This window comes from Hipposideros armiger, unplaced genomic scaffold (genome assembly GCF_001890085.2).
Source record: "Hipposideros armiger isolate ML-2016 unplaced genomic scaffold, ASM189008v1 scaffold_324, whole genome shotgun sequence".
In the NCBI taxonomy this organism is placed as follows: domain Eukaryota; kingdom Metazoa; phylum Chordata; class Mammalia; order Chiroptera; family Hipposideridae; genus Hipposideros; species Hipposideros armiger.
In genome coordinates, this window is record NW_017731674.1 from 1,589,918 (window position 1) to 1,602,507 (window position 12,590).

At 51.8% G+C, this 12,590-nt stretch overlaps 1 protein-coding gene across 1 annotated transcript; it reads left to right on the top strand.

Moving 5' to 3' along the window:
- Nucleotides 1–615: 615 nt before the first annotated feature.
- Nucleotides 616–12,584, top strand: SH2D1B (SH2 domain containing 1B). The gene is made up of 4 exons (XM_019660649.1): nucleotides 616–843; nucleotides 9,551–9,614; nucleotides 10,944–11,109; nucleotides 12,231–12,584. Exons 1-4 carry the CDS (start codon nucleotides 710–712, stop codon nucleotides 12,266–12,268), a joined length of 402 nt encoding a protein of 133 aa, XP_019516194.1. The 5' UTR covers nucleotides 616–709; the 3' UTR covers nucleotides 12,269–12,584.
- The last annotated feature ends 6 nt before the right edge of the window (nucleotides 12,585–12,590 follow it).

Below are 12,590 nucleotides of genomic sequence, written 5' to 3' on the forward strand. Positions count from 1 at the left end.
TCCTGGTCTTTGTTCATGGGGACGTGTCACTGCTTTGCACGTCCAGGTGTCCTTCCCGCCTGCTGCTTCTCCCCAAAGCACAAAGCTGAGGGTGCTGAGCCTGGCCTCGGTCCTCTGTGGCAAGGAGCCTGAGTGGGGGGCGGCTGTCCCCCCGTGGAGTGCCTTGCTTCCGCTCCCCGCTGACGGCTTCCACCCTTCATGCTCTTCACCCGTGGGAGTCCTCGCCTTCCATCTGCCCTGGGGAGTCTGGAGGGAGCTGGGCCCTTGCAGGCTCTGAATGCTTTCTGGGCACCTGTTCTGAGCTGAGCGCCATCCCAGCAGTGCCAGCAGAACAAGCAGCACTGTGTCCCCTGAGGACACCAGGGCCCAGAGAAGGTGACACCTGGTGACTTAGGAAGCTGCACTGGCTCTGGGGAGCCTGACTTCCCCATTTCAATCCCAGGGGAGCTCCCGGTTCACTAGCTTCTCAAGCGCACTGTCGCCCACGGTTACAAGTTACACTCAGGCATGTGTGGTGACCACAGAGGCTTGGTCACTGTGTACCTCCTCCACCCTTTGCATTTCCTGCTGTTGTGAAACGTGTGGAGTCCACAGGTTTCTAGTCACGCCCACAGCTGGAGCAGGAAGGCGTATCTCCACTCGCTTGGCCTCTGCATCCCTCCTCAGAGCCTGACTTTGGCCTGGGTCCCGGGGACACTGGACGCCTCCCATGGACCTGCCTTACTACCACGGGCCCCTGTCCAAGACAGACTGCGAGAACTTGCTGCTCGGCGAAGGGGTGGATGGCAACTTCCTATTACGGGACAGCGAATCCGTGCCAGGGGCCCTTTGCCTCTGCGTCTCGTGAGTAGCCTCGCCCTCCACACACTGTAAACCTTACAGCAAGTGTAGTAGCGATAACCAAACAGAAAGGAAGCCATATTTCACTCTGACGTCGGTCGCGGCCCCGGCGAGCAGAGGGAGAAGAGGTGGCAGACCCAGCACAGCGGGGAGGGTCGTGGCCGCCCCCATCCGCCACCCGCCCTGCTCTCCCTGGTGTCAAGGCCACAGGAGCACTGTGTGGGGCAGCAGAAGTGGGGTGCTGGCAAAGCTGCAGGGAGCATGGGAGCTGAGGGGATGCCTGGGAAGCGGCCCTGGGGCCCAGGCCCTATCTTCAGAGCCTGTTTATTTGGTTAAAGAAAGGCGGGGGCCCTTTGTGAGATTTCTACCTGGGGGACCAAGTTTGTATACAGATTCCACGGGCTCCACTTAATAATCCTTAAAACATTAATATCAGCTCAGTTTTGTTAAGAGCTGCGGCTCATGCCACCCCCGTCACCCTTCGTGTCGTCTCTGCCGAGGCAGCAGAGGTGGGCGCCGCGTGTGTATGGAGAAGCAGAGACGGTTTCTCAGGTGGCTTGTTTGTGCTCAGATCCACTGGCCCTTCAAGAGTCTGGTTTTTGGGTGACGTCCCAGGCCAGGGGCCCGCAAAGGCACTGATCACCCCGAGAGAAAGCACCTCAGAGGTGTCAGCGTGGCCTAGTACCTTCTAGTCCTCTCCCCGTTGGGAAGGCCGCTGAACTTCTTCTGCTCGTTGTAGGAAGGGAACCCTAGTGTGCGTGGGTGCTGCAGCGGCTCTCGGGACGAGGGAGCTGGGAGGACAAGAGTGACTGTCATTGCTGACAGAACGCATAGGGGTGGGGGCCACCCCCTCTTTACATGCAGCAGGGTACACAGGCATGAGAAAGGCAGCCCTAAGGCACTAGCAATTTGCATTTTCAAGCTACAGTGATGCTGACAGTGTTTTCATGATTACTTCTCTCAATGGGTAATTCCTCTTTTGAGATCTGTGCAGTCGCGGCCTTCCTCCTTTTTTAGCTTCGGTTGTCTGTCTTCTGTTTTACTGATCTATTTCCAGTTTCTACGTATGAAGGCAGAACCATTCTTTCCCAAAAGGACACGTGTGCAAACGATGACTACAGGTCAATTTCAATTTGATTTAATATCAATTTTCAACAACCTACTAATCAAATAGAAGCCAGTAACACGTAAAAGACGTTATGTTCAAATATGATCCAATCTAAGACATCAAGGATGGTTCCATGTCAGGAAAATTATTAGTTTAGAGTTTATTAATTAGAGTTTTAAAAAATCAGTAGAAAACTAGGTAAACTACCAGAGGAGGAGATCATCGGAAACAGAAATGTGAAGAAGACGTGAGAAACTGCTAGATCTTGCTCATAAGTCAAGAAGCACAATGAACAGAATAGTGAGACACCCTTTTTTACGTCAATGTGCAAGAAACAAAACTACGAAAACGCCCAAGGAAGTCAGGATAGGGGACAGGCTCTTGGGTGGTCCTGTGGCCAAAGCACAAAATGCCTGCATAGAACCTTTGGCCCCAAATTTCAGTAATAAATGCCTATCGTATAGTGTCCACAGCAAAACAAAATCAACTAGGCATTCCATCAGCACAAAGGATTTATTCAGGAAAATGCTGACATGGAGGGTCCGGTGAGGTTTCTGCTGGGGAGACGGAGAAGTCCTTTGCAGAGGGGACACTCGGGACAGGACGCTCATGGGACAGGAAGCTCAGGGAGGGGTGGTCAGAACCACAAGCTCTCTTGTCACGCAGCCTTCCTGCAGGGCTCTTATGATGACACGGAGTAGGGACACCTCCCAGAGACGCTCCCGACTGTCTCCCAGTGACGGTCTCTGTCACACAACGTAAGGATCACACAGTACGTGCAAATGGACATTGACAAGACTGGGTAAATCCATACCCAGTATGAAAAACCGCCAAGATCTATTGTTGTGTGAAAAAAGCGAGATGCAAAGTATGATTCCATTTGTGCTTTTTAAAAAAGGATGCCTCTCTCCTTGCACATTCATATAAAATTTCTAGAAGGTATATACCGTATTTGCCGGCGTATAAGACAACTGGGCGTATAAGACGACCCCCTAACATTTCCACTCAAAATACAGAGTTTGTTATATACTCGCCGTATAAGACTACCCCCTCTTCCGCACACCTTCCACACACCAAATAAAAGGTAAAACAATATCAGATTTGATTTCAACATTTATATTTATATTCAAATGCTTATGACATGCAGGAAAACTGTCACAAGGCTGTATGTAATCAAACATATACATAAATCGCGATTCGCGATTTTGCGCTATCATACTGGGTGTATGGTCGGCTGTGTGCGATTTTGCGAGTGTGGTAAAATTGCATAACAGCAAAATCGCATAACAGCCGAGCATACACCCAGCAGCGCTGCTGATGCCTGAACGGTATGTGGAATGAAGTGGGCGGGCATCGGGAGGCCACTATGGCACGGGGCAAGCACTATGGGCAGTCTATCTGAAGTGTACCTGGCGTATAAGACGACCCCCCACTTGGAGGCATATTTTTCAGGGCCAAAAAATCGTCTTATACGCCGGCAAATACGGTAACGTATCATCTTGGTCACAGCTGGGAAATCGAAGAAGAATGAGTGGGGAAAAGGTGTGGAATCATTCCTTTCATTTGGAGGCTTCTTTGCACCGTTTAAATGTTTTATGTGCAATGTGTTACCTTTGTAATTTAAAAAAGTGTTTATGAAAATGTAGTGAATTCTATCACCTATTCCAACACTGTGCTAGGGCCTGGGCAGAGCCTAAGGAGAGTCCAACATGTGCTAAAGAAACAGAACAAGGTCAAGTGCAAATTCCAGGACAGACAGTTGTGTTCAAATTCAAAGACAGAGATGAGCAGGGAAGCCCGCAGAGGAGGTGTGCCGAGCAGGCGCTGAGGCTGGGTGACTCGGTGACCTGGACATGGGGTGGAGGGGCTCTAGGGAGGGGGACACAGGGACGGGTCTAGAAGGTGGACACTTTAAGGCACGGATGACTCGTAGCTTGGAAACCAACTTTTGGAAAAGTAGATTTGGGATATTGCTATGGGGGCTTAACAGAGAATTCTATAGACCAGGGGTCGGCAAACTTTTGAGATGGAAGAGCCAATCCTGTCCCTCACAACAATTTAAAAATTATTCGAGAGCCATAAAACAGATGAAATCACCACAATGTGAATACTGTCCTTTAAAAATTTTATAAATGAAACTATGATAGTTTTATTTTCATTTTCAATTTTATTTCAGAGCCACATGTACGTCCCCAAAGAGCTGCATGTGGCTCGCGAGCCGTGGTTTGCCGACCCCTGACCTAGACAATGGGGAAACACGGATGGTTTCTGACAGGGATGGGCCACGGCTGGTGCTGAGCTTTAGGAACTCCAGTCTGATTTGGAGAATGTGCTGAAGGCAGGTGATGGCTGCAGCTGTGGTGACAAGCAGAGGGGAGAGGAAGCGGTGCAGGGGTGCAGGGGAGCAGACAAGGCAGAGCTTGCCCCAGGTCTCAGGGCAAGTAGTCTAGACAAGGACTCTTTAAAAATGGACATTTGTTCTCAGCTGTCCAACCAAGCCTGTGTAGTCACCTAAAGTGGAAGTCACTAAGAAATGTATAAATAATAATAAATCCAACGGAGAGGCGAGAATAACTGTTTGTTGGGCGCCTGCCTGGTCAGCCTCACCTTCCTCCCTGCTGTGTCACACAAAGGCAGACACAATTTCAGGCGCCCTCAGGCTTAAGGCTCCGGTCAAATGGCCCCGTGAAAATGGCCCTGGTCGCAGTCCTTGTGAAGTTTGATCACCTCACAGACCAGTTCCGACCACTCAACTCTAGCTGTTCGACAATCATTTGTCTCCATATATCGGGCAAAAGGCTGGTGCCTTCAGCTCAGCTCAGAGTCGAGTGGGGACAACATAGCGAGTGGACAGTGTGACGCGTGTGCAAACTGTGCTCGCTGGACTCCTTCAGGGCACGACGGGAACCGAGAGCAAGGAGTCCACAGGGGAGCAGGCACTCAGAGGATGACAAGAACCTTCGTTCATTCACTCAACAAGCATATCCGCGGGTGGTTCAGTTTCAGGCGTGGTCCTGGGCGCTGGTGAGATAGTGGTGGGCAGAGCACTCCACGCGTCACATTCCAGGGAGAGCAGAGATGTGGTGAAAATCTAAGGAGTCGTATCACAGGGAGGGACAAAGGAGCAACCCTGGGCACAGGAAAGGTTCCTGTGGGAAGGTCACAAATAGCAACTCACACTTCATGTGCATCCTGATGTGAGCAGAGCCACAACCACCCACAACACAAGCGGCAGCCCAGTTTTCTCATCTATGCAGCAGGAGCTGCCGTGAGGGCGCTTTCTGGGAGCCAGAGGTTGGGTGAAATGTGTTACTTCCATTATCCCATGGACCCTTTGCAAAGCCATTTGCAGCAGGCGCCATGTCCCTGTTTTGTGGGAGAAGTAACTGGAGCTTCTTACTGAATAACCTGTCCGAGCCCAAATTGTTAACATGTCATGTTCCCTCTCTCACCAATGTCCTCGTCCCACTGAAGTGCTTCCAAGGTGGTCACCGTGGGACCGCGTTACAGCATGCCCAAGCAGGGGACTGCGGGCGTGGCAGTGGCCCTTGATTTGGGGACTCTTGTCATCGGAAGCCCCTACCTCTGCTGTTAGAATAGCAACAGGCAGCTTCCATGCTTTCACAGACCTAAATCAGACTGCTGTGGGCAAGGTCAGACCTAAAGGAAGTCACAGAGACAAATGGTGCGTGGTGGCCGTGGACAGGAAATGTTGCCAGATCGCACAGCCTGATAGAGCAGCGGTTCTCAACCTGTGGGTCGCAACCCCTTTGGGGGTCAAACGGCCCTTTCACAGGGGTCGCCTAAGACCATCGGAAAACAAAAAGATATTTACATTACGATTCATAACAGTAGCAAAATTACAGGTATAGAGTAGCAACGAAAATAATTTTATGGTTGGGGGTCACCACAACATGAGGAACTGTATTAAGGGGTCGCGGCGTTAGGAAGGTTGAGAACTGCTGTGATAGAGCGTCTGGAAAACCCCAACAGGCGAAGCACCGTGAGTGGGACTCATGCGTGGCCGACGCTGGGCTGGCTCTGCCTTCACAATCGTCAAGTCAGAGCGGAGGGGACATTCAGACTTGTAAGGAGTCCACGTGCGGGGTGAAGGGAAGGCTGCAGTGAGGGGAACCCCACTTGAGCTGACTTGGCACGTGGCCTCACTGAGGGGACAGTGGCAATAAAAAGGATGAGAGGCAGAGACCCCGGAAGTCCCGTCCAGCTCTCAGGTTCTGAGATCTTTGGAAAGACTCGAGTTCAGAAAGGAAAGAACAATTCAAACTTTTCGGTTGTTTTGAACACTCCAACAAAGAGAAAGGTGTAAAAAAGAAAGCAGAAATGACCTGAGTCTCAGCACTGAGAAATGAGTGTGTGTGGTCAGGGCACACACACATCTGCAGGCCCTCTCCACACGGGCGCTCACAGGAGGAAACGTGTACATAAGTGTTCATTCTCCACAGCCGTTTGCAACCCGCGATTTTCAGGGTTACAGGAACCTTTCCACATCAAAGACAGCCACACTTCATCCTGTCTTGACGCTCAGTGTTTTGCTGACCGGAGAGGCCGTAACTTACACATAATCACTGAGTTGGGCTATTTCCAACGGAACCAAGGTAACTTGAGGCTACTCGCGTTTGCACATGCACATCTCTGGAAGTTTACCCTGCTCTCTCCTTAGGATAAAATCCTGGATATTTTAATGCTTTGCCCACGTTGACAAGTAGCACAACAAAAGGCCGTACAAGGCACAAGCCAGTTAAGGTCCGTGAGAAGGGCAGCGTCAGAGGCCTTGGAACATTCTCGACTGACTTGGTTCCCTACGATCATGGCCCAGAAACTGGCAGACAGAGGGCTGACGTCACTCAATTCCATTTCCTTCAACTGACCTTTGCAGTTTGGTTAAAATGACATCACAACTGGAACATGAACGAGTTTCCCCACAACCTTGGTCACCGTGTCACCAACGCTGATGTGCGGGCCGTCCCTGACCTGAGCTCAGAAACCCTGGCGTAGTGTCGCCGTCCCCACCGCCCCCGCCGTCCGTACCGTTCACCAGGCTCCACACGCCTGTTGCAAAGAGAATCTCAGAAGACCTGTGCTCTGGCCTTTTCAAATCTTAACTGAAACTAATGCCAAAGATGTAAAAATGGTCCTTATCAGCCCCGTGTGTGCCTCACGACTTACATGGGAGGAGATTTCCACAGGACAACCGAAAACAGAGCCATTTCAGTGCAGCAAGCAGCAGAAGCCTTAGAAATGACTGAATGACGAGTGGACCGCATTCGCTGGTGCCACACCCAGAGCTGTCCTCCGCTGTTGCTCCCACACCGGGGGTCACGCTGGACGGAACAGCAGATACAGGCGGCGTTTTCTCCCTCTAAGGCCCAGAGACCAACCACAGAAACCACAAGAGCCGTCTATGCATAATGAACTTAAACTCGGTTTGTGTATTAGGGAAAACTCTGCTCATTCGCACACAGCTTTGTGTCATGAGTGATGATTACAGTTTTGCGGATGTATCACTGACGTAAGATAAAAGTGTGCTGTGAGGTGGAGTTTGACATTTGTCTGCACCCGTGAAGCCATCCCCACGGCCGAGACACTGAAGACGTGCCTGGCCCCCAGGACTTCTGGGCCCCTTCCCACCCCAGCTGCCATCATCTGCCTCCTGGCACCACTCACTGACACAGCGTCACGTAAGCCCAGCATGTCACCCAACTCAGACCACCAAGAACAGTCCTCTCCGTCTGACTTCTTCACCCAGGGTCACTGTCTTGGTACCACCACGTAGCCAGTACATCCTGCTGAGCAGAGGCCCGCTCCAGAGACATACCCCGTCCCTGTCCTCACCCACGGCCATCACAGCCGCAGCTGCTGCCCACGTCTGAACAGGTCTTGGGGGCACGTTTCATTCCCGTGAGTACATGACTCAGTCAGGCGTTCCGTACAGGCGGATACTTTTAAGAAACGACCTGTTTTCCAAAGTGACTGCCGTTCTCACCGGCACAATACGGGTTCCGATGCTTTGCACGGCCCGTCTTTTTAAGTGTAGCCACATTAACAGGTGCGACATGGCATTTTGCTGTGGTTTTACATCACATTTCGCAAATGACTAACAATACTGAGTATTTTTTCATGTGATAATTTCCCATCCATGTATGTTCTTTGATGAAGTGTCCATTCAAAGTGCCCATTTAAATGTTTTATTTTCTTATTTATTTTCTTACTGAGTCTGGATGATTCGTTACATATTTTGGATGCAAGTTCTTTATGACAATGGTTCGCAAATATCGTGTCTTATTTTGTGACTTGTCTTTTCATCCTCTTAACAGTATATTTCAAAGAACAGAGGTTTTCAATTTTAATGAAGCCCAATTCATCAATTTTTTTCTTTTATGGATCGTGATTTTAGGGTTGTATCTAATAAGTCCTTGCCTAACTCAACCCACATAGATTTTCTCCTGTTTTTTTTCTAGCATTTTATAGTTTTAGTTTTCACATTTCATTTCATGTAGCCCCTTTTGACTTACTTTTTGTATAAGCGATATGGTAGTTGAGTTTCAAAACACCGTGTAATCAATCAAATGCAAGGTGTGAACCTTGTTCGAGCCCGATTTGAACACTACTTCTGTGAAAAGGCAGACCGTGGGATACCTAAATTTGCCACATGAGGACAAGGACTCATGTGACCCTTTTGTTACTTGCTATTGGATTTGGGGACACCCACTGGCTCGTTCTGGCCTCAGGAGACCCCACAGACAGGCCTGAGGCTTAAAGCCAATTGCAAAGCTTCCAGTCAGTGACGAGGCCTCCTGTCCTTACGGCTGTGACTAACGTCTGACGTCCCCATCCTGTCAGATCACTGGTCAGTTGATTCTTTGGCACAGGGACATGTACGGGGGTCAGTCCGATCATTGAAACCTCATGTCAATGTCTTTGATGGTCGTTTTTTACATTTTCATATTTCTGTGGGATATGAATCCATTTAAGAGCCAATAGAGACATTTAACATGTGCCTTTTTCTCCGGGAAAGCTATTATTAAGTTGATACTGTATCTTATGATTGAAGGCACCTTGGCACTAGCGCGATAGGGTAATGTACGCCGTTTCTTGCTTTGGAAGTTGCTGGATTGGGTCTGTTATCTAACTCCCGGTTGAATTACTTAGCCGGTGGCTCCTGATCCAATGAGGGGAAAAGCACAATCCATCACTTCCTTGGACAAAATTCCAGCCTTCTCTGTTAGTCACCCTGGCACCTGTCGTGAGGACAATGCTCCGTCACTATCTAAACGACACGGGTGCCCTGTGTGCTGTACCTGCTTAGAGCTGAGTGCAGACCAGAGCGGCCGACCAACACCGTGGACGCTGTGAATTCTGTCTCCTCACGGTTGCGGCAGCTCAGGCTCCCACCATCACACAAGGGTCCCTATTTCCAAACCTTGGTCCCTTTCAAATTCCTACGGATGAGAAGGTCTGAAAATGATCAGTTTCTTTTTGGGACCCAAGGCTGACAAAGGCTTCACACACAAAAGGTCACGGCAGATGTTACCTGGGTTTACGTATAAGAACAGCGTGACTCACACGGTCCTCTTTCCACAGGTTTGAAAACTTCGTCTACACCTACCGCATCTTCAAAGAGAAATACGGGTGTTACACCATCCAGGTAAGAACACACGAGAGCTCCTGCAACAAGACAACTAAAGGTTAGGGGGATCCCGGGTCATCTTGCGACCTGAGGCGTGGCCGTGTGGAGGCATTCTAAAAGAGGGGGGGCGCCATGCAGAGCGGATCACGTCAATAGCTAACCTTGACTTTCTCGGAGAGAAATGTGGAGGCCCCAGATTTGGTCCCATCTTTGAATCACCCAGGCTGAGGGACACGCAAAGCGCAGAGGGACGCACGCCGTGAGGCCCCAGTGGTCAGCTGCTCCAGGCTGGACTCCAGCACGACCACTGCCGACGAGAAGACTAAACGATGCCCGGGATGGGGGGGACGGGGAAGTGGGGAGGTCTCCACAGTTGTGTGAGGAAAAAGAGAAGCACAGTCCCCCGGCTGGCTCAAAGGCGCCTCTGACTTCTCGGGTTTACTGAGAGCTGAGCACAGGAACCTTTTGTGTCCCTGAACTTGCTTCTTTGGCCTAGGAAGTAGAGTATAATCAAGATACCTGGATCTTTACTTACTAACAGAAATAACCTTGAAGCAATGTTGCTGAAACATTGCATACAAGGTGGAAATTTAAAAACTATTTTTGCAACTTTCTTCAAGTTAGCAGTTCTTTCAGAATGCAATGTTGTCTGGAGAGCAGCACATTTGAAAACACTCATTTCTCTGTTGTGCACACTTTGGGAAACTCTGGGCGTTCCTCACACCCCGTTTGTCTCTTGTCTGCTTGCGGATCAGTGAGAGTTCAGACATGAGGACGCGTTAGGGTTGCAGGGACGTGACCCCCATGTGGGGCCTCCCTGCACCACCTCACTGTCACCCTGACCTCCACTGGGGGGTGGTGACCCACCCTGAAGGTCAGCAACCTTCTTATCCCCTCCCCCCACACACACACCCACACCAAGGAAAGGGCAGAGGAAGCCAGCTCCTTTCGTGTGAGTGACTTCTAGAAGGTTCTGTCAGAGATTGTCCTTGTTTTGCAGCTATCTGCAGTTTACCACGGCGACACGCTTATTTCAGTTTACACTGGGCCTTCCTGTCTTGCTGCCTGTCCCCAGGGGTTCTGAGCTCACCACGTATGTTCAGAGCTTATGTGCATCTCCCATCTGCAGGCTGCTCTGTTAGTCCTCAAGAGCCAAGCCTGGCAGCGAGGACGGGTGACACCAGCTCTCACTGCAGCTCTGAGCACAGAGCTGGGTCATGGGCGCCTCACACGGTGCCAGCCGGGGCCTGAGCTGCTGCCTCGTGCTCAGGGGCCGCCCAAAAACCACTGCTCTGAGGACTGTCCCATCTCACTCACAGCTGCCGGTGTCCTCCTGGTGTTTTGCAGACTGCGGAAGGCACTAAAAAGCTGACGTTTCTAAACCTAAAGGACCTAATCTCCAGATTCGAGAAGCCCAACCAAGGGCTGGTGGTTCCCCTTTTGAAGCCAATTCAGAGAAGCACGCCCTGCCTGAGGTGGAGAAGGTCGAAGGTCGAGCGGGACAGCATTTACGGTAAAAGCTGTCACTCACGCGGGTCCAAAGGAACCTTAGTCCCACTACCACCAGTGCTCACTGCAGTCAGCACAGACAAATGTCCTTTCCTGCTGAGGTGTCCCCAAGGAGGCCAACACCCAGAGCCCCCGTGCTCGGACAGCAAGGTGGTTCTGGGCAGCTGACCTCCTTGTCATCCTGCCTCTGGGGACACATGGACAAAGAGGCAGAGCTTTCAAGTGACGCTGTCCCTGGGCCTCCCTCTCCCACCCCCACTCATTTTGTTAAGTATTTGCTACATGTCTCTCTGTCTAGTGTACCCCTAAAGGTGTCCAGCTGATGAGGGGTCAGGTGCCTCCCAGACACTCTCAGAAAAGCATGTGACGAGTGCCAGTCACAGTGTAGTCTGAACTGGGACTCTGGAGACGTTTCTGGGTCAGCCTGCTCTCTCTTGGTGGGACGGACGGTTTACCCCAATGAGAGACCGCAGTTATCAGTGGGTAGGCGGCGGCGGCCCAGCAGGTGTGCTCGCGAGGGAGAAGAGCACAGGACAGCCGTTCCGCTCTGTCTGCACCACGTCGCCCTGAGGCCGCACACAAGGCCCTCCCCCCTCGCAGGGGCGTGTGCACCCACAGAGTTCCCTCCTGTGGGCTCAACTCTAGGTGTGGTCCCCTGGCCGTCTTTCACCAAGACTCGGGGGGGCGGGAAGCATAAAAGGGGGCAGAGCCTGGGACCCAGAAGACCCCGTGCCACCGCCGTCCTAAAGGCAGCCAGGCTGCTGAGGGTGGGGCGGCAGCGCTGGCCTCACGTGGATGAAATAGTCACAGATCCCAGAGGAAGACTCTTAGAGGCCATCCGAGAACGGGGCGGAGTGCCACCACTCCACTGTCCCTGCTCGGGCCCCCCATGGGTGGGGGCAGCCCCCACCGGCCCCGCCGTGTCCCCTGCCCTTGGCTTCCTCAGAACACACTTAAGTCGTCCTCCCCCTGGGCAGACCCCGGTTTTGCCAGGAGGGCTCCGAGTGGTTCCCCAGCCCTTGAGGACGGACGTCACCTGGCTGTGGCATGGGGACCACCTCTCCCTGAGCGGTGGGCACGGTGAGTCCTGGTGCTGAGCTCATGGCTGCTCTCTGCTTCCCACAGAGAACTCTAACAGCGATTACGTGGAAGTCTTGCCTTGAAGATAAGGAGACGGAACAAGCAATTAGAGACGACATGGGTAACAGCTCTCATGGGCGACCCCGCTTCTCCCGCACACGTAGGCCTGAAAGGCTGAGCCCTAGGGAACAGATGTCCAGCTGTCCTGGTCTGGAGGCTGACGGTGCTCGGCGCTCGGTGTACCCGCAGCAGCTCCAAACCCTGCCCTTCAGGACGGCCTGAACCTACTCCCTGACTTGCTAGAGGCACAACCACATGTCACGGTGACATCCGCCTGGACCAGGACCAGGACGCTGCCATCCTACAGGAGAGCGCGCTTGGCCACAAGCTACAGCTGGGTCCCAG